At 42.7% G+C, this 22,428-nt stretch overlaps 1 protein-coding gene across 1 annotated transcript; it reads left to right on the top strand.

Annotated features, from left to right (window-relative positions):
- The first annotated feature begins 1,141 nt into the window (after positions 1–1,141).
- On the top strand, positions 1,142–22,428 carry LOC116051756 (PDZ and LIM domain protein 3). Its single transcript, XM_031302342.2, has 7 exons — positions 1,142–1,403; positions 11,086–11,237; positions 12,507–12,591; positions 12,713–12,900; positions 16,845–16,972; positions 19,587–19,698; positions 21,946–22,428. Exons 1-7 carry the CDS (start codon positions 1,311–1,313, stop codon positions 22,133–22,135), a joined length of 948 nt encoding a protein of 315 aa, XP_031158202.1. The 5' UTR covers positions 1,142–1,310; the 3' UTR covers positions 22,136–22,428.

Raw genomic sequence — 22,428 nt, 5'->3', positions numbered from 1 at the left:
GTATGCAATATATGTTCACCTCATGTTGTTGCAGGTGTGAATAAGTCGCAGAGAGAAAGAGTGTATGAATAAGAACCGAGACATGTCTCTTACATGTCTGCAAAGAGCCAGAGAAAGTTTGAGAATGAATACATCAACTTCCCCTTTTTGTCAGGGAGTTATGTTATTGCCATGGTAACTGCAGAAACAAACAATGACTCTAGTCCACGTTAAAATACTTGCCTCTAATGACATTTTCAATGCTCTACGCAGTTGACAGATTTTGTGGTGTGATTCTTAAACTGTTTTAACTGGCACTGTGAGTCATTAACATGATGGAAAAACTCTGAGCGAACGCGTAGGCCTATCAGTGCAGACATAGATTAACAAGCCTCAGTCACACTTTGTTGATAGAGTGCTCTTGTCGCCACATAAAGCCTTTGGTGTTTTTATAATTTTGGATATAATGCAGACATGAAGGGCATGTGGAAACACATGCCCTCCTCAGCTGGCTGTAATAAAACACTGTGATCATAAACAAAGAGCACATAAACAAGGTTTTTGTAGGCTAGAGGAAATCTTTTGAGAAACATAAAATAAGTTATATTTAACAGACACGACCGAGACAGTTGTTTGGTATAAACACAGGAAAAGTGAGATGCTGTGTCGAAAAAACTGTGTTGAAACTGGATTGTTGACAAGCTCAGGGGTGAGAGTCCTGGGTCCCATCCAGATCAATAGTGGCTGGAATGTGCCTGTGGGACCTCCAGGGCCTCAGAGTGGAGCTGCGCCTCCAGACCAAATAAGGACAGGAGCAGCAAGGCCTGTCAACCAGAGCCAGACGTGGCCAGCCAAACTGTGAGCTGCCCAGGGATGAGAAGCGAAGAAGAGGGGGGGGGGGGGCTGGTTTACATCCTCACTCTGTCTACAAGAGTCCATGTAGGTACTCGCAGACTTGGAGCCAAAACTGGATTTGTTTAGGACGAGTGGTGCTTTGGTAGCACCAGATTTAAGAGGCAAAACATTTCTTTCTATTTGGAGAGAGAAGTAGTAAAAGAGAAAAAAAAAAGGAAATAAGAAAAAGTGCTCCACAAATAAGGAAAACTGGTGAGCAAGTGCTGGTAGAACAGTCCAGGAGCCAGTTTCCAAAATCTGACCAATTACTTCACTCCTGGGGTGGGGTCTGTCCATTCTCCTCCCCCTGCTCCAACCCACATGGGTCAAAATCTCCATCACTTTGATATTCCTTTGCTCTTTGACTTTGTTCCCCGTAGCGTGCAGTTTACCGTCTGTGCTGTTGTTATCTAACAGCGGAGAGACATTAAAGGCTCATGGCACTCAATGTCGTGTTGAATGGTCCGGCCCCCTGGGGGTTTCGCCTGACAGGAGGAAAGGACTTTAACCAGCCCCTGACCATCTCCAGGGTGAGTGAGTGACAGGATGTCTCTATTATAAGAACTGTACATAAGTAGTAAAGGATTCAAAATATTTTTTTCTCTTAATAACGTGATCAAAAACTTTTCAACCCGCTTGTACTGTCTTTACTGTTGGTTGATCATTTGATTAAGTTAGTTGGTTAGTTATAGTGTCAACATTGTGTTTCCAGGAGGGTTGGTTCTAGAAAGAGTCTGTCTGGCCTGGCATGGGGCTTGCACCTGTGCTACAGGAAATGCAAGAGGCTTAGATACAAATAGCAACTTACATTGTACTCTGACATGTGCACACACACACACACACACACACACACACACACACACACACACACACACACACACAAATGTGTCATTATGTGGATTTCAGACTGGAGAATGTCTGAGCACAGTAAGGTTACGACTTTATTCCTAAACAGTCCTACAGAGTGTTTTAATTAATTCTGACTAAAACCTGATTTTTATTTTTTTTTTAAATTGGAAGAAAAAGAAAGGTAGAATCCTCCAGATGTAGATAATCCACTTATCTTTAAATCCTCCACACATTCAGGACATTTCGTGCTGACAGTTGAGTCAGAACATAGAAGAATGAATTTGACAGTTATTGGAGAAGATGAGCACAGTGTTATGTCATTATGATAGGTCCAGTATAACGGTGCAGCTGTTCATGAGCTAGGGAACGTCAGCTTGAGGTCAACACGCAGCATCACGCAGCTTGTCATTATTGTAGACTGAGAGCACAGGCAGAGCTGGGAGATGACACATTGACTAAAGAGCTACAAACTAAAAATAACCGTACTTTATTAAAGTAAACTCACAGTAACCAAATCACAGATACTTTGGATGAACAAATGATTTATTGGACAGATACTTGGTTTAGAAAGAAAATGTTTAGAAGGTTGTGGCTGCTGATTCAGATTGGTAAATCTGTTGATGAAAATGATGATTTCCTGAAACTAATAGGGCATTTCCTGTTTACACAAAGTACAACAAGCAACTGAATCACATGAAAATAACTTTTTTTTTTTTCACTTAAAGGAGACGCTTAACACGTTTATTTGCCTTCTCTAGGTGAGATGAGAAAATCACTACCACTCTGATGTCTGTATGGTATATATGTAGCAGCTGGTTAGCTTAGCTTAGCACAAAGTCTGGAAGCAAGAGGAAACAACTAGCCTGGCTCTGTCCAAAGGCAGTCTCACATTGCCAGACCTTCCTCCACAGCGCTGTGGAGGAGGGTCTGGCTAGTCCACACACCATTCCGGGATGGGAGAGAAACGTGCTCTGGTTTATTGGCATTTCTTTAAACCAATCACAATTTTCTTGGGTGCTGCTAAGCGCCGGACAAAGCAACAGTCCCTCTGCAAAATGGCCTCGGTAAAAGGAACTTGTTTTGGTGGAACGTGCACGTTCAAAGGTTGTTTTAGTCGTGCAACAGAAAACTCAGATTGGACAGATGGTCTAGCTAGCTGTCTGGATTTACCCTGCAGAGATCTGAGGAGTCCTCAGAGTACCAGAGTTTAAAATGCTAACACAAAGAAAGTGGAAGGTAATGGACATCCAGCCGAAAAGAAGGACGTCCAGAGAAATTTCTGGTGGCACCGGAGTCCAAAGGTAACAAAATCCCCCAACCGGTACCCCTAAAGCTCACTTATTCACACTAATTAATATACACTACACTATACACTAATAAAGGAAAGACAGAAGAGAGGATTAAATAAATAGTTAGGGGAAAAAACAACAAAGGTCAGTACAGTTAAATGCATAGCCTACATACAAGTAAACATGCTGAATATGAACAGTGACGTCTTCATCAGCAGCCAGACTCTGTGTGCTGTATCCCCTGATGTCACACTGGATCAGATGTGAGGAGACCCAGTAATCCCGCTCTGTCAGGGTTATGTGCGTCTATATTTCTATATTTAGGGGAGGACCTTAGGAACTACTGACTGAAAGCATAGTTCGGTCTCCAAACCACTGGCTCTGTCCAATAACCCTACACCTGTTGTGTTAGTGGACACTGTGATGAGAGAGGACTGGGATGGACGAGGAAGGAGAGGAATAAAAGAGAGAGAGAGAGAGAGAGAGAGAGAGAGGAATCTGGGAGGGTAAACGATATGTGAGCAGTAATACATGAAGTGATGTGTTAAAGTGTACTTGTATAGGAAAGGCTTGTTAAATAAAAGAGAGTGAAAAGCTTTGATAAAACTTCTCAGTACATTCAATGTCTATGAGACAAATTGAAGGCATTGTCGCTGCAATGAACCCTGAGGCTTCAATTAAACACAAGTGTCTCCCTTCACTGCCATTTTTGGTCCGGAACATCCTCCTCCTCCTCTTTATGACCTGCCAGTGTTCCCAGCTGGCCTAGGAAAGTAAACACAAGTGATAATCATCTTTTTCTTCAGCAGACAGCAGCCTTAAAGGGGCACGTCGCCGAGTTCACACATCGAGATCAGTTTACATGGTCTTTATGTCATGGGGGGTATACTTCAGGGCCTTTGGAGCCATGGAGGAGCTTCTGTCTGTGAGAAAATAACCCTGGTGATGTCATCAGGGTTAACTTAGCTGGAGCGTGGAGACAAATTTATAGCAGTCAGCCTGTGTTAAAAACTTCATCGGTAGCATCAGTAGTTTTCCAGGCAAGGATGATCTAATGAAAGACACTATTGAGTTGCACTATGGGAAGCATAGGATCCAGCACTGTTGGAGCTTGACCCAGACGATGGACAAAGTCAGGGTATCTTAGCCTCTGCTGCATAATTTTTGGCTATTTTTTGTTTCTAATCTGTCATGTATCCAACTTTTATACCTACATTAAATTATTTTGTTCACTTGGGGGCAGTGCAACATGCTGTAAACACAATGTTAGTAACTTCTTGCCCATGAAGACATTCAGCAAACTCATTCATCTGGAGTTGTGTTTCTGGGCTCGATGGTGTTTTTTTTCCCTCCAACGGCGCCTTCCAGGTAGCTAACCCTAACCTTAACCCTAAACATAACCATTGCTGTGCTGCCTGGGAGGAGACGTTGGGGGCAAAAAACACCAAAGACCTGTTTCTGGGCACCCAACTCCAATTTTGTTCTCTTGCTCTGTTTTTGTCTTCAACAACTCCTGAGGGAAATATGTGGCTCTTTAGCAAGTAAATGCTCCACTATGTTCACAAGCTAGTTGCTAACTTAGTCTGGCTGCAGAGTCGGGTGACAATAACCTCCGCTAAGTAGATTATGTTTTCGGTTCGGTTTGTTTGTGTGTTTGTCAGCAAGATTACAGAAAACGTATTGGCCCGATTTTTATTAAACTTGGTGGAAGGTTGTAGCAAGGGCCAAGAAAGAACACATTACATTTTGGAGCTGATCTGAATCACGACGTGGGGATTCAAATTATTTTCAATTTTGTTAACATTGCGAGAGCATAGCCTTGGCGGAGGTCTGTGCTCCACGAGTGCTCTTCTAGTTCTAGTTCTGTGGATTTGTCAATCAGAGCGACCCCTTTTTACTTTACACAGTCATTTGATCCATTTTTGATACAAACATTGATTAGTGCAGCTTTAAGTCTACTACTGGATAGCTGGAATACTCCTTCTAGTGACAAGGATTTCAACCCGTCAGATTGGCTTCCCCAGTGCTGTACTTCTTGGAAAGCGTAATACTGTAACTGGATTCTCTCGTTCCTTTTTTGGTTCCTCACTTCATTCATTCTTACATTGCATTGCATTACTCTTTCTACTTACCTAAATGTTAAAGGTCCAGTGTGTAACATGTTTAGTTGTTCATTATCAAAATCTGTGTTGCCCGTTCACAAACTTGTCCTCTTTCATGAATATTTACCACCACCATCAATTCCAAGTATTCCTTTTGGCTTGAAACTTTACATTTGCATTTGCATGAACTGGGGTAGACGCTCCATATGCATGCGCCATCTTGAAATACATTAGCCGGGAAGGGACATACAGGACATACTGCTCTGCCTTTCGCGTTTTCGCTGTCACATGATAAACTCACAGGTGCCGCTAACTGATGATATTGAAAAGAGCAAGAGACCGGCTTTTTGAAGCGTGAAGGCTACCGTAGCTGTAATATGTACTTTGAACTGCGTAGTGCAAGAGAGTTGATTGCGATATATGATCTCAACGCTAGATGGGAGAAATTCCTACACATTGGACCTTTAAGTATCCAAAGTAACAGTACTCACAGGGACGAACAGAATAATTTAGTTTTTAAGTTTGTTCGTTTGCTTCTTCAGTTTTGGGGATGTTCATGCTTGCAGATCAGTTGCAGTTGGAAAAGAAGAAAGGAAAGACAGAAGAAGAAAAAAGGATGCCAGGGGAAAAGTAAATAAATAAGGATAGAGGAAGCAGCAAAGAACATAGGAAGAGAAAAGGAAAGTTGGATGAAAGGAAGCATGAAAGAAAACAGACAGAAAGAAAAAAGGAAAAGATGGCTGAAATTTAAACATAGACAAATGTTTGACATGACGACTGAGCTGCATGGAAACAAAAGAATCCAATGCAATCCAAAAAGCACAGTTGTGCCACAGATTCAGGTAACAGAATTCAGAGCAGTAAAACATACAGTCAGACAGCAGCGCTCCAACAAATGCTCCACTGTAAATTACTGCTCCCTCTTTGGCAGCATGAGACATCCCCTCAGCACTTTCATCCACAGTTATTTATAGGCAGATGCCCTAATTCAAGTTTCAAGCAACAACCCAGTGTATGAGTTTCCTATGTCCCGTAATGCAATATGGCTGAGCATAGGTCATGACCTATGTGAATGTACGGTTGGGATTGAAGCTGCCTCCTCAGGTATTTTCTGTGACCCTGATGGCTCTCTTCTTATTAATCTTGATCACTTCCTGGCCAGCAGAATATATGTTCCATCTGGATGCTGTCATTTAGTGGAAAGCAGCGCATGTTTACTTTATCTCCATGACAAGGGACGGGCAGTTTACACACATGCATACCAACCAGGCCAACCTCAGCTCAGAGAGCAATTTGTGTTTCAGAGTGCATGTGGTGCAACATTTGCAGATTTAGGTCATGAATGGCCGGAGTTTTTTTTTTCTGTTATGAGTTTGACTGTCTGTGTTTTGTGTTTCGCAGGAGTATTTAGGCCAGGTGAGACTCAGAGAAAGGAAAAAAAAAATCAAATAAAGCTGGGATCCCGGCAGGGGAACATGAACCAGGGGCCTCACGGTTGAGTTGTGTATTAAGAGATGAAGTGCCAGTGATGGAGAACAGACCTAAACTTTTCACAAGGCTACCCACCTGTACATACTGGACTTGACTGCTGGAATGGGATTTATAGAAAGATAGAAAGTGAAAAGGCAGAGCTTTTTGTTTTCTGGCTGACCACATTAGAATATATAGCTTTGGGATTCATCCAAATGTCAATAATGTGTTATAAGAACAGTATCCATCCATCCATCTTCTTCCGCTTATCCGGTAACGGGTCGCGGGGGTAGCAGCTCCAGCAGGGGACCCCAAACTTCTCTTTCCCGAGCCACATTAACCAGCTCCGACTGGGGGATCCCGAGGCGTTCCCAGGCCAGGTTGGAGATATAATCCCTCCACCTAGTCCTGGGTCTTCCCCGAGGCCTCCTCCCAGCTGGACGTGCCTGGAAAACCTCCCTAGGGAGGCGCCCAGGGGGCATCCTTACCAGATGCCCGAACCACCTCAACTGGCTCCTTTCGACGCGAAGGAGCAGCGGCTCTACTCCGAGCTCCTCACGGATGACTGAGCTTCTCACCCTATCTCTAAGGGAGACGCCAGCCACCCTCCTGAGGAAACCCATTTCGGCCGCTTGTACCCTGGATCTCGTTCTTTCGGTCATGACCCAGCCTTCATGACCATAGGTGAGGGTAGGAACGAAAACTGACCGGTAGATTGAGAGCTTTGCCTTCTGGCTCAGCTCTCTTTTCGTCACAACGGTGCGATAAATTGAGTGTAATACCGCACCCGCTGCGCCGATTCTCCGACCAATCTCCCGCTCCATTGTTCCCTCACTCGCGAACAAGACTCCAAGGTACTTGAACTCCTTCACTTGGGGTAAAGACTCATTCCCTACCTGGAGAAGGCACTCCATCGGTTTCCTGCTGAGAACCATGGCCTCAGATTTAGAGGTGCTGATCCTCATCCCAGCCGCTTCACACTCGGCTGCGAACCGATCCAGTGAGTGCTGAAGGTCACAGGCCGACGATGCCATCAGGACCACATCATCTGCAAAAAGCAGCGATGAGATCCCCAGCTCACCAAACTGCAACCCCTCTCCACCCCGACTACGCCTCGATATCCTGTCCATAAATACTACAAACAGGATTGGTGACAAAGCGCAGCCCTGACGGAGGCCAACCCTCACCTGAAACGAGTCCGACTTACTGCCGAGAACCCGGACACAGCTCTCGCTTTGGTCGTACAGAGATTGGATGGCCCTGAGAAGGGACCCCCTCACCCCGTACTCCCGCAGCACCTCCCACAGTGTCTCCCGGGGGACACGGTCATACGCCTTCTCCAGATCCACAAAGCACATGTAGACCGGTTGGGCATACTCCCAGGCTCCCTCCAGGATCCTTGCGAGAGTAAAGATCTGGTCCATTGTTCCACGACCAGGACGGAATCCGCATTGTTCCTCTTCAACCTGAGGTTCGACTATCGACCGAACCCTCCTTTCCAGCACCTTGGAGTAGACTTTACCGGGGAGGCTGAGAAGTGTGATACCCCTGTAATTGGCACACACCCTCTGGTCCCCCTTTTTGAAAAGGGGAACCACCACCCCGGTCTGCCACTCCTTAGGCACCGTCCCCGACTTCCACGCAATGTTGAAGAGGCGTGTCAACCAAGACAACCCCTCCACACCCAGAGCTTTAAGCATTTCTGGACGGATCTCATCAATCCCTGGGGCTTTGCCACTGTGGAGTTGTTTAACTACCTCAGCAACTTCCACCAGGGAAATTGACGACAATCCCCCATCATCCTCCAGCTCTGCCTCTACCATGCTCCTTCCACCGCCCTATTACCTCCTCAGTTGAGGTCAGCAGCGTCCCATCCTTACTGTACACAGCTTGGATGGTTCCCCGCTTCCCCCTCCTGAGGTGGCGAACGGTTTTCCAGAAGCACCTTGGTGCCGACCGAAAGTCCTTCTCCATGTCTTCTCCGAACTTCTCCCACACCCGCTGCTTTGCCTCTTTCACGGCAGAGGCTGCAGCCCTTCGGGCCCTTCGGTACCTTGCAACTGCCTCCGGAGTCCCCTGGGATAACATATCCCAGAAAGACTCCTTCTTCAGTCGGACGGCTTCCCTGACCACCGGTGTCCACCACGGTGTTCGTGGGTTGCCGCCCCTTGAGGCACCTAAGACCCTAAGACCACAGCTCCCCGCCACAGCTTCAGCAATGGAAACTTTGAACATTGTCCACTCGGGTTCAATGCCCCCAGCCTCCACAGGGATGCACGAAAAGCTCCGCTGGAGGTGTGAGTTGAAAGTCTGTCGGACAGGGGCCTCCTCCAGACGTTCCCAGTTCACCCGCACTACCCGTTTGGGTTTACCAGGTCTGTCCAGAGTCTTCCCCCACCCTCTGACCCAACTCACCACCAGATGGTGATCAGTTGACAGCTCTGCCCCTCTCTTCACCCGAGTGTCCAAAACATACGGCCTCAGATCAGATGAAACGATTATAAAATCGATCATTGACCTTTGGCCTAGGGTGCTCTGGTACCAAGTACACTTATGAGCATCCCTATGTTCGAACATGGTGTTCGTTATAGACAATCCATGACTAGCACAGAAGTCCAACAACAAACAACCACTCTGGTTTAGATCAGGGAGGCCGTTCCTCCCAATCACGCCTCTCCATGTGTCTCCATCATTGCCCACGTGCGCGTTGAAGTCCCCCAGCAGAACTATGGAGTCCCCTACTGGAGCCCCATACAGGACTCCATTCAGGGTCTCCAAGAAGGCCGAATACTCCGAGCTCTTGTTTGGTGCATACGCACAAACAACAGTCAGAGTTTTCCCCCCCACAACCCGCAGGCGTAGGGAGGCAACCCTCTCGTCCACCGGGGTAAACTCCAACGTAGCGGCGCTCAGCCGGGGACTTGTGAGTATCCCCACACCCGCCCGGCGCCTCACACCCTGGGCAACTCCGGAGAAGAAAAGAGTCCAACCCCTATCCAGGAGTATGGTTCCAGAACCGAGACTGTGCGTAGAGGTAAGCCCCACCAGATCCAACTGGTAGCGCTCCACCTCCCGCACAAGTTCCGGTTCCTTCCCCCACAGAGAGGTGACGTTCCACGTCCCCAGAGCCAGCGTCTGCTGCCCGGGTCTGGTCCGTCGAGGCCCCTGACCTTCCCTGCCACCCATGTGGCAGCGCACCCGACCCCAGCGGTTCCTCCCACAGGTGGTGGGCCCATGGGTTGGAGAGAGAGGTGCCACGTAGCTTTTTCGGGCTATGCCCGGCCGGGCTCCATGGCAAACCCGGCCACCAGGCGCTCGCTGACGGGCCCTCCATCTGGGCCTGGCTCCAGACGGGGGCCCCGGGCTTCCTCCGGGCAGGGTCACATCATCTCTACCTCGTTTTTTATATAAGTTTTTGTATAAGAACAGTATAATCTCTTTATTATTTTGTATATCTGTAGTATTGGACCCTTTATAAATTGAAAAAAAAAAATAATAGAAGAACTTAACAATAACTTAATCTTCCAACCTGCAACATCTCTGCCTCAATTGAAATACAAGGAACCCTTATTGCTAGAAGACTTGTACTAGTTAAAGGGCAAGATATAAACCTCCAACATTTGGTCTGTGGAATAAAAACTGAATGAACTACTTGACACTTGAGAAAATCAGATATGTATGCCAGTTTCACACACCATGGTGTAGCAGGAGTGGGGGTTAGTTTGTAGTGTCGGGGGAATTTTTCCCCCAGGAAAGTTGAAAAACTGAGTTTTAGCCACTTTGAGATTCAAAGAGGTCACACAGGTTAGAGAAAAACATGATAAGAGACGTGATTCCAAAGAAGTACATATAAATTGTATAAACAATATTCCTCTTTAAAATGACAGACAGGTAAGTCACTATTAAAATACAATTGAGCACTGCAACCAGTTAACTCACATATTGCACAATACAATTATTATTATTTTGGAATTATGTCTCTAATCAAGTGTTTTCCAACCTGTGTGACCTTTTTGAGTCTCAAAGTGGCTTCTTGGTGTTGTCGGCAGGATGAAAGGAGGAATTTTATCTGGCAACCGAACATTATGTGTTTATATGTCTAATACAAAACTAACAGGATCAAAATAACTTTAATACCTTTTCTGCCCTATGATTCTGTTTTTAGGTCCCAAACTTCTCACGACCCACATCAGTCATCAAATTTGAGCAAGGCATATTTTTGTTTATGGTTCAAACTCAAAATGAATTATACAAATTTAGAAAAATATTTCTCTATAGTTTTATTTTTCAAGGGATTAAACTAATATTCAGTAATGTAAAAAAGGGGAGGGGGGGGCGGGTGTTCAAGCAAATCAAGAGAACTGGCTTATCTGCTCTTTTTCTTTTTTGTTGAAATCATCAGTTCCTCTGCTTTCTTAATGTACAAATGGGTAATAAATTAGCAAAGGAATCAAAATAAAATGTCTGCATTTCTGTTATGTATTCCTTTTCCTCACTTCCAGGTCACCCCCGGCAGTAAGGCCGCTATAGCCAACTTGTGTGCCGGTGACGTCATCCTGGCCATCGAGGGAGTCCCAGCCACAGACATGCTGCACTGTGAAGCCCAGAACAAGATAAAAGAGGCCAGCAACCGGCTCGGTCTTACTGTTGAAAGGTTACATGCAGACACAAAAAGCATGCACAAACAGGTGGTGGACACAGTAGAGGCAACACCTGCACAGTAAAATGAAATGTAATACATTAGCCTTGCAATAGTCTCGCTTTGCCAGACCTTCCTCCACAGCACTGCCAAGGAGGGTCTGGCTAGTCCACACAGCATTCCGGGATGGGAGAAAAACATGCTCTGGTTTATTGGCATTTCTTTAAACCAATCACAATCGTTTTGGGGGTAAGCACCGGACAGAGCCCCGGTGCGGCTGCAAAATAGCCTCGGGAAGGAACTTGTTTTGGTGGAACATGTGTACGTTCAAAAGTTATTTTAGTCGTGTGAGAGAAAACTCAGATTGGACAGATAGTCTAGCTAGCTAGGAACAGTTAACCATAGTCCTCAGAAATCCACCAGAGTTTAGAATGCCGACACAAAGAAAGTGGAAGGTGACGGACATTGGGCCGAAAAGAGTGAAACCCGGCAGAATATCCGGGGCGGACGGAGCAATCCCAGAAGTGGAATGTCGTGGATAAAGACTAGCCTTGCAATAATGACCAATATTGTTCCATTTTTGTTTCAGACAGCTGTTGATTCAATTCTACGACAGCGCGAGTTGTATTGGATTAAATATTGTACTGTTGTTGCTTTTACTGTGTCCAGTAGGCCCATATCCAAGTGTCAATAAATGTGTCCTGATACCATAATACATACTGATACTGTACAGCAGCAGTTCCCAACCGTTTTGGCTTGTAATCCTTAAAACAAAGTATTGTCGACTTGTAATCACTACTGTAGTCGCTAGTTAAATCGTCGTCACCGGAGTGTTTTCTTTTTGTGAGCGTTTTATGTACATACTTTTTGGAGGTGTAAAATGGTCCAGTAATTAATTTACATACTGTACTGCTGTACAGTATGAACAACATCCTAATCTTCATGTTACTATGGAAGCCTATAGAGGACTTAATTCAAATGATAATGTAAATGTGAAAATGAAAATGTAATTCCACAATATGTAGCTTTACCTCCACCACCTGAATTTAGTTTAAAACTACTTTTGTGATTTGCATTATGGGACAGTATTCAAAAGCACACCCATAAAATCAGGTGAATTTGGTTTGGCTTATGACTCTGGCATAGTTTTTTCACCTTTTCAGTTTGGATATGGGATTATACAACTCACACACACTCACAGACTCAAAAAAAGACTCATTCAACAGTCAGTTCATCAGTCATGTTGTGGTGACCTTCTCACCAGGATCTGTTCTCTATTTCCAGGAATGAATCAAGACTGTGGTCCCCACGAGCTGTGCAGGACGGTAAAGTTCACCCATATAAAATCAACCTGGAAGCAGAACATCAGGTTCGTAAGAGAGTTTGAGAAATGACTTCACGTTTTTTGAAGATTATGGTAGATATCTTTTTTCACATGATTATCAAACGATTGTCTCAATAATGTCCTTGCTTCCTTCTTCTCTCTACAGGAATATAAACCTATTGGCATTGCTCACAACCGGAAAGCTCAGCCGTTTGTTGCAGCAGCGAACATCGATGACACGCATCAGGTGGTCAGTTCAGCCTACAACACCCCCATAGGCCTCTACTCCTCAGGCAACATCCAGGACGCCATGGAGGGCCAGATCCGAGGCCTGGTTCTACCCAAGCCTGAGAGGTGACGCTTCTCACTTTATCTACAGCTAAAACATGGCAGTCAGGTTCTTTTCAAAGCCCTGCACCATACAGCAACTAACAGCTTGTGAGTTGTTATACACTGATTATGCTAATAGTCATGCTAGCAATAGCAATATGGCTTGAGAGATGTTACTTAGTCATTCAGCCTGTTCAATTGTCTGCGTGTTGGTCTCAGATACATGCAGGGGCGTAGCACAAAATTCTGGGCCCTGTAGAAAGGCATTTTCTATGGGTCCCTCCCCGCATCCACAGCTATTCATTCTAGCATCTTTTTGGGTCCTCCTCACATGAGGGCCCTGGGTACTCAGTCCCCTTTTTCCCCCCAGTCCAACACCCCTGGGTACATGAAATTTGCCCTCAGGAACAGCGCTAGGCTTTGCATTCATTCTGCCGTAGTGGACACAACTGGAATTGCAAGTCATCTGACGCACATGGGCCCAAAATGACATTTTGCCATACACAATTATTACAAAAGAAATAGCTGATGGATATTGTTTGTCACAAAACCAGCCTGTTCTCATGAACCATTCGTTCAAAAAGCTACCAAAAGTTAAGCACTGTAATTTGTAACGTTGGTAGTCCCCAGAGAAGAAGTTGGTAATTCCATGGCGCAGATTAGAACCCAAATTGAAACGTAAGCAACTAAAATTGCTGAATGTTAGAACATTGTGTCAAATTGGTCGTTATTACTGAGACTTATAAAGTGTCAGTTTTAGTTCCATCATAGTGTTAATAGTGTCAAACAATGTTAGCTGACGTTGTTCAGTAGTTAGCTCAGAGATTATCAGATAATGAAATTACTGATTTAGCAGGGTTTGTTGTGTGTGTGTGTGTGTGTGTGTGTGTGTGTGTGTGTGTGTGTGTGTGTGTGTATGTGTGTGTGTGTGTGGGGGGGGTGATACAATGGAGGTCTGTAGCCAGCGTCACAAAGCTCTGTAGCAGCAACTAGCAACTGCCGCTCGGCGTCATGGAGCTCATAGCCAGCCGGCGTCGCGGACCAGCCGGCGTGGCGGACTAGCCGGCGTGGCGGACTAGCCAGCAGTCTCCTAATTTTGTAGGATATCATACGTTTTGGTGTGCATACATTTTTGTACGATATCATACGGACCCGTTCATGAGAATGTGTTGCACAAAACACTGCAAAACTACTCTTTGTATTATCAGTGTTTGAACCAGTAGGTTAAAATAAAAATATCTCAAAGAGCCAAATGAGTCTATTTTTTGCCAGACATGTGCAGGGAGTCAGCTGGCTCAAAGGTCTGGGCCCAAATATGCAGAAGATTGAATATCTTTTTTTTTGATAAGTGCCCAGTGAGGAACTTTCATTGGAATGGTGTTTCCCCTGACTTTTCATCTAACCATGACCAATTTATATATTTACAATTATCTTATACTTCTAAGATTTACTAGCAAGCATGCTAACATTTGTCATCATGCTAACGACTAACATTGCTCACATGTTGAATATAATAAGCGTTTTAGCATGCTACTACATTAGTTGGCCTTAGGGCAGAAGCACATTTTTTTCTCATTATGATTTCTTTTTCAAGTCAATGATTAGTTTTTTATAAAAAATTATTGAGAATAGTAGAATAAAATAATTTAGTTTGTTTTGTCTGACAAAATCTCTGAAAAAGAGTTGATCCAAGTTTACAATATTCTATCACTAAACTACTCATTAATTGCCTAACTGTTTTAACAGAAATAGCTTTTTAACTAGTGCCACCCTTAGAATCAGAATCAGAAAAGCGTTTATTGCCACGGTAAGTTACACTCACGTGGAATTTGCCTTGGTATTTGGTGCATGCATAAACAAACAAACATATTAAACATTAATAAGAATAAACAATAATACAGAAACAGAAACAAATATATACAAAATAGCTGAAAAAGGAGGCTGAATGTTTTTCCCTAATAATGGTAAAGATCTTAGAATAGCAGTGTATCCAGTTGTGTTTTCTGGTGTATAACTAATGATCATTACAGCCTGAAAGGGCTACTAACACACATTCACTGAAGTCCACCTGTTCCTCCTGAATCTCCCAGTCACTCTTTTTGTTGTTTGAATGTGTCAGCTGAGTAGCTTAACACAGCCACAGATGCACTACAGTATGTTAGCTTTCAGCCGTCCCCTCATGTGGATTTCATTAGGGTACCTGATATATGGTGTGTCACACTGAGAATATATTAACACAGCCCACAGGAATGAATCTGTCCATGGCATAACCACACATTCTGAATAAACCATACATCACACCTATAAGTCATGTCGGCCGATACAAAATAGACTCACTCTGCATCACTTCTAGGCTGCTTTACATGGAAAAGTAAAGATGTATTTGTAATGTATTCATAACCACAAGAAGCCGCAAACCAGAACATGATTATGAAAAAATATATTACAATTTGCATAAAAAGGGCATGTTGTAGAATCAGCATGCTGTAAAACTCAGCTAAAATCTTCCTCTTTCCTTTCTCATTTTCCTACTTGTGGTTCAGCTCATGAACCTTCTTCCTCATCCCACATTTAGCATCTAAGCATTTTTCTCCTTTTAAGGTTGACTCGCTATGTTGTAGCTCTGTAATCTCCAGCTGGTTGTTCTCACCTGCTCTGCTTCACCACAAGTTTTAAAAAAAAAAAAACCTCAGGGTAATGCAGTTAAGATTGCAATACATCATTTCTGCCACTAGCATGAATGAATAAAATTGACTTAGGAAGGTCTGGGAAAAAGAAGTCATTAAGTATGGCAACCTATAGACCAAAGCAGTGCTGTGTCATAGTTAGTGACAGTGGTGGAATGGAACTAAGTACATTTACGTAAGTACTTGAGTATTTCCATTTGACGCAACTTTATACTTCTACTCTTGTCTGACTGCTTTAATTACTAAATATTTTTCAGATTACAATTTTTCATACCCTTCCTGTCCCATGGAAACCACATATCTTTGGTGATTAAAATGTGGTGTATATTCTCCTACTTCATAAGAAAATGAAATAGTAATGATATAATAAAGTATAATTTATAAAATATAAATGCGTTTTTTCTGAGCTCATGAAAAGGTAACTTTTTTTTAAAGAGATATGCGATTCTCACAGGACAGCAACGCTACAAATATATGGTGATCTTATAGAATATGATGCATTAGATTAAACAACCCAACAGAATATAAAGGAGTTAAAATTAGCACAACCTTAAACATCTACAGAAGTAAAAAGCAACACACACACACATGCAGCAGTAATATTAAAGGTGCTCTAAACGATGTGACGAGTTTTTTAGGCTACAACATTTTTTTGTCACATACAGCAAACATCTCCTCACTATCTGCGAAATGCCTGTCCCCTGAACACACTGTAAAAAAAAACGTGGTCTCTGTAGACAGCCCAGGCTCCACAAACACCAAAAAAAACAAACTGGCCAACCTGCACCACCAAACATAACAAAAAGTGTTCCAGCAAATAACCGACAAGAAGGATTTGGGGGTGGGGGTTGGGGGGTTAGTGTGCGGAAGGGAGGGAGACGGGATGGGATGAGGAGGAGGGAGGGGCGAGCTAGCCTCGTTTTATTTGAAAATACTTTGAACGTCAACAAGAAGTGACATCACCCAACATCGCTTAGAGCACCTTTAATCCAAAAACATCATTTGAGCACCATTGTTCTGCAGAGTACTTTGACTTTTAATACTTTAAGTAAATTTGGCTGATAATACTCACATACCTTGACTTAAATAAGGTTTTGAATGCAATGTTTTTACTTGTAGTGGAGTATCTTTCACAGTGTGCTATGAGTACTTTTACTTAAGTGAAGGGTGTGAATACTTCTTCCACCACGGATAGTAGAATGTGCATTTGTGTTTGTATCCTGACCAGGTATTGTACTGTGTGTGTGTGTGTGTGTGTGTGTGTCTGAATGTGCTGCTCAGCCACAGGACTTTGACCAGCATCGAGGATTCTGACGTGTACCAGATGTTACAGAACGACCAGGCGGAGCCCCAGGAGCCTCGGCAGTCTGGCTCCTTCAAAGCCCTGCAGGAATTTATTGACAGTGATGGTGAGCTCTTCATCTTTCCCAGACGATACCTCCACTACACAAAAACATGTTAGGGGTTGAAATGATTACCAGTGCAGAGAAGTACTTGTAATTTTATTGTCAGCCAAAAAAGACGCAACACCTCATCATGGAAACACACAGATGTTTTAAAGGCCTTGAGAACTCATTTTCTAAATCAGCTTTTTACTGTGAGTTATGGGGTTCTGCATGAACACATCCTCATACCTAAACGACTTTATTGGTTGATTCAAAGACTCCCAAAGCAACACAATATGCCGTTTGATTTACTGCTGCATGGTGGCAGTTTAATCATGGGACTGTAATCATATGACCATTCTATTTAACATGACGGGCGCAGTTTTAAACACGTAGTAAATGTTGTGAAACAAAACTAAGTTTAGGCAACCAAAAATACTTAAGTGAATTAGTAAAACATCAGGGATTGGCTTAAATTTGTCACGTAAAACTACTAAAATAAGTAAGGAACGCGATATCACGGACAGTGACGGACTGGCCATCAGGAATTTGGGCAAATGCCAGAAGGGCCACCCCCCAATGGACCCCTATGGGCCACTACTGATAATATGTCTTTGGTTAATTGTTTTTTGCAGCCACAGATATTCAAGATTGTACTGCGGCGAGGTGCATGGAAAGATTCACTTGGAAGGCAGAGTTACTATTTTCCAAGCTAGGTTATTGACAAAAATAGGGCCGGTGTGTTACAAATTAGAGGATGGATACCCGAACCGAGCCCGTCGGGACACGTCGGGACACGTCGGGACACGTCGGGACCCGATGGGCCAGGCCGGGTTCGGACAAATATTTAGAAACAGTCAGGCTCGGTCACATTAGCGTGATAAGGCACTGAACATTTTAAATTTAAAAAAGCTTATTATGTAGGTGCGCGCCTGTGTTAACATGTGCTTGTTGCCCCGTGTGCGCTGATGCGCTCATCTGTTGACATTTCCAAATGCCTTCCTACAGTTGCTTAATAAAAGCGGGCTTTCCACACAAACAAACGTATGTGTCAGGCTCGGGTCGGGCTCGGACATAAATATCTTAATGCCTGTCGTGCTTGGGCCGGGTTCGGTTACTGCTCTGTCGGACGTGGGCCAGGCTCGGACAGAAAAATGCGGCCTGATCCGCACTCTATTGCAAATGCCAGGGCCGTTTTTTGATCCCAGTCCGTCACTGATCACGGCTGTTTAGCGTCACAGGTCTGTAAAACTCAAGTTATTTTAAAATGACAGTTGACTTTTGGTTTCACATGGGGCACGAACCTTTGTCTTCTGAGTGAAAGTCCTGTGCTCGTTTGACTCATCCACCACCTCACTTCCTTGTTTGCTCTCGCGGTTATCACTACAGCCAGGAGAGGTCGCCGCCTAACTATAAACATAAATGTGGTTCCTTATGAGCTGCATGCAGAATCAACCCATACAGTCGTTGTCTGGGAGAGGGCAGGCTGCTTTTATCAGTTCACAGAGATTTTTTAATTCATTTTTTTTCTCTGAACTCTTCTCAGGGGTTTGAAGAGAGCGGTTGTGTTGGGAGAAAAAGTTGATTTCACATAATACCTAAATATGTTTTTTTTTTTTACTTTGTTGCATATTTACTAATGACTATTTAATGTGATAAGATTTGAAGAAAAGTTTTCAGGGTCTTTAAAACTATTTTGCAATACTACTGCAATTGTCTCATCATGAGATGCAGTTTATTTTGTTTTAGGAATATCATTGTTGCCGTATTTAAAGATTCAGTTAAATTATACTACATTACATTAGGAGTTATTAGGGCTGGAGTAGATAGTTGTAGTTAGAGCTGTTTAATAAGGTGCAGCAGCAAATGTTTTTAAATTCTTCATCACTTTTCTTCAAAGCGACTTCTATTTTTACCTCCCATACACACATCAGGAACAATTTTGTGGCTTCAGTGTGTTGCTCAAAGAAACTTTGACATGTGGACAAGAGGAACCCTATGACCAACCTGCTGTAACTCTTACACTACAGCTGAATTTACTGAATGACATTTGTTGACCTACTAACTGTGGCATAAACAATTAATCCAGTAAATTCCATTCATAAGCTTAAAGAGAACAAATATGAAAATAACATCATTGAAATCATTTATGCAATTCCTTTGACCCTGTATGACTAACCGGTCTTATAACTTACACAACATGCTACACAATATGTAATTAAGCCACACCCCCTTTTCCCTTATTCAACTTGTGTTAACACAATACATCATTACAAAATCACTCCTCCGTGTGTTTTTGACATACGACGATATCTGGAAATGGATGATGGAGATGCTCACAGATGACGAATCCGATTATTTCAGATTATATGCAGCTTTATTCAATATTGAACAATTTCTCTCATGAGGGAGATGTACTGTTGCATACAGTTTTCTTTATTACTTGTGTTATAAAAATGAGTCGTGATAGAGTTGAAGTTATGAAATATGCTTATACCCTATAAGGAAGCATTCATTTAGGATTAAAGAGGCTACAAGTGTCCCTGCCTCATTTCTCTTGAGTGTTTTGTTTTTATTCATGTGCTCGTGTATATCTACAGCATTGTTTTGTTGAGTGGTCTCTCTCCCATGTGGGCAGGCACTCGTCCCATTGTGACAAGGACAGTAAAAGCTCCCACAACCAGGCCAACTCCACCCACAGGAAACCTGCAGAAACTGCCCGTGTGCGACAAGTGTGGGAATGGGATTGTGTGAGTAAAAATAGCAAGAAATCATCTGTGATTCACATTTAGAGCATCCATGAGTCAATACAAAAAAAGGGTGGAGAACAGTATAGGAACAATACAGTCCACAACAACAACAACAACAACACAAACTATAGCTTGTATACAAATTAATTAACACCCCTTTTTTTCTGAACATAAATAAGCATTAAGCTTCATAAAGTACTGCTTATTGCAGGGCTACTGCAAATAATTGCACTGTTATAACACGCCCATTCCATAAATCAGAACATGTTATGCCTTTATGCAGATACATTGTTTTACAAATATAGCAATCATTTTTTTCATTGACCGCATAAACCTAAATCAAATCCTGATATCAAATAAATAAACTAAAAGAGCTTTTTAGTTACTCTCCCAGGCATTTTCCAAGTCCTAACTAATGTAAATTTAAAAAAGTATTGCCACATAACTTAAATCATATGCATTCACAATCATCTGTAATCAGCCTGTGAATTACTGTACATGGGTATTAATAGTTAAGACGTGTATTAATGTAATCATACATAATGTAATTATATACAGTGGCACTCATAAGTTTAGGAACCCATGCTAAAGTTGACTAAAAAGAGGAATAAAGAAATCATCGTTTGGAAATTGATCTTAATGCCTTAATTAAAAGAAATGAGGAAAAATCCAACCTTTAAGGACACCAATTTTCTTTGTGAATGAATAATGTATCGTAAATACATAAATGTTCTTCCTTAAAATACAGGGGGCATAAGTAAGTACACCCCTATGTTAAATTCCCATAGAGGAAAGCAGATTTTTATTTTTAAAGGCCAGTTATTTCATGGATCCAGGATACTATGCATCCTGATAAAGTTCCCTTGGCCTTTGGAATTAAAATAGCCCCACATCATCACATACCCTTCACCATACCTAGAGATTGGCATGGGGTACTTTCCAAAAGATGATTTTTTTATTCCTCTTTAGTATGGGTTCATAAACTTATGAGTGCCACTGTATAATAGCCTATATTTATGAGTTATTGTGTTATCAAGTATTCATTAAAGTAACTGTTTATACACCAGTTATAGTCATAGGCATTATCATGATTGACTAATACATTAATAAACACTTCAAAAGTGTCATTATGGGCGCCCGGATAGCTCCGTTAGTAGAGCAGGCGCCTATATAAAGAGGTTTACTCCTCGACGCAGCGGCCAGGGTTCGACTCCGACCTGCGGCCCTCTGCTGCATGTCATTCCCCGCTGTCCCTCCCCTTTCATGTCTTCAGCTGTCCTGTCAATAAAGGCCTAAAAATGCCCTAAAAATAATCTTTAAAAAATTATTAGTGTGTTATAAAACATTTATTAGGTTGTTCTAAATGCAATATAATAGGGTAATAAAGAGCTACTGTAACAGTTTTGTATGTAAGTAGACAGTTCAGTTTCTGTGCATTGTTGTTTAATAAATCTGATTCTTCTTTACCTTCCTTAACGCCACTATGTGTTGAATTTGTATTGTTATTTACTATGGTATCATTCAAATTATTGTGACAGCACAGGTTTTTGTCTGTTGAAAAATGAGACAATCCCATTGAAAATCGGTGCAGTCTATGTGCTGCTTTCAGGTCACTTATGTCAGTGACCCATTAGGGAGTGTGTATTATTATCACGGCTTTAAATTGACACACGCCAACCCGCCAAATACGGGTAAAAATTAACTTTGGTGGGTAACATTGTAAAGTTACTAGCCCATTTGGCTGGTGATGAATGAAGCAAATAACTCTGCAGTAACAATGCGACAAGTCAGTGTTTGCAGATTGGTTTGTTTTCCTGCCAAGAAATTGTGGCGGTTTTGTGTGTGTTTGGCTAGGAAACGCAATGTTTATCTGGCAATACTGCTTGTAATACTAATCCTACATTTCTCATGAACACTATGTTGTGATGTGTCGTACAACCATCCATTGGCTACGTGCCAAATTACCAGCTACACTGAAACGAAGAAGACAAACTTAATGAATTAAAATTAAGTAGTAATGTCATTTTAAATTTAGTTATTTAAAATTAGTAAAAATTTGGCTCGTGAAAAAATCTGACTGGTTGGTAACTTTAAAAATCTACTAGCCGTTTTGGCTGGTGATCAAAAAAGTTAATTTAAAGCCCTGATTATTATAGTATAATATACTAACTTAACTATTACTACAGCACTACACACATAGACTATTCTTTGCTTTTGACATCTCCCTCTCTGTCTTTTCTGCTACAGCGGGACGGTGGTGAAAGCACGAGACAAATATCGTCACCCTGGTTGCTTTGTGTGCTCCGACTGTGATGTCAACCTCAAACAGAAGGGCTATTTCTTTGTGGAGGGGCAGCTGTACTGTGAGACTCACGCTCGCGCTAGAATGAGACCACCGGAGGGACACGACCTCATCACAACTTTCCCTTCTGCATAGATTCACAACAAACACTCAGACACGCATACAAACAGACACTCCTATGTCCTACATCTGTTCTATGTGTTATCTGCACTTGTTTATCTGATGTTGTCTCTGTGTAAAATAATATTTCGATAAGAAGAATAGACTTCAATCGCTGAATGTAACAGTATGATGTTTTCTCCGCTTGGTTGTTTAAAGAGCCCATCAGCACTGACTACAAAACACACTGAGACTTGCCACTTTCATCTTGCCAGTTTCTACACAATTCGATAGCCTATATTTCCAATAAAGGCCTCTGCTAATACTGA

This window comes from Sander lucioperca, chromosome 4 (genome assembly GCF_008315115.2).
Source record: "Sander lucioperca isolate FBNREF2018 chromosome 4, SLUC_FBN_1.2, whole genome shotgun sequence".
Lineage (NCBI taxonomy): Eukaryota > Metazoa > Chordata > Actinopteri > Perciformes > Percidae > Sander > Sander lucioperca.
Note: the sequence above shows the minus strand (reverse complement) of the source record. Positions and strands in the feature narration are given on the sequence as shown.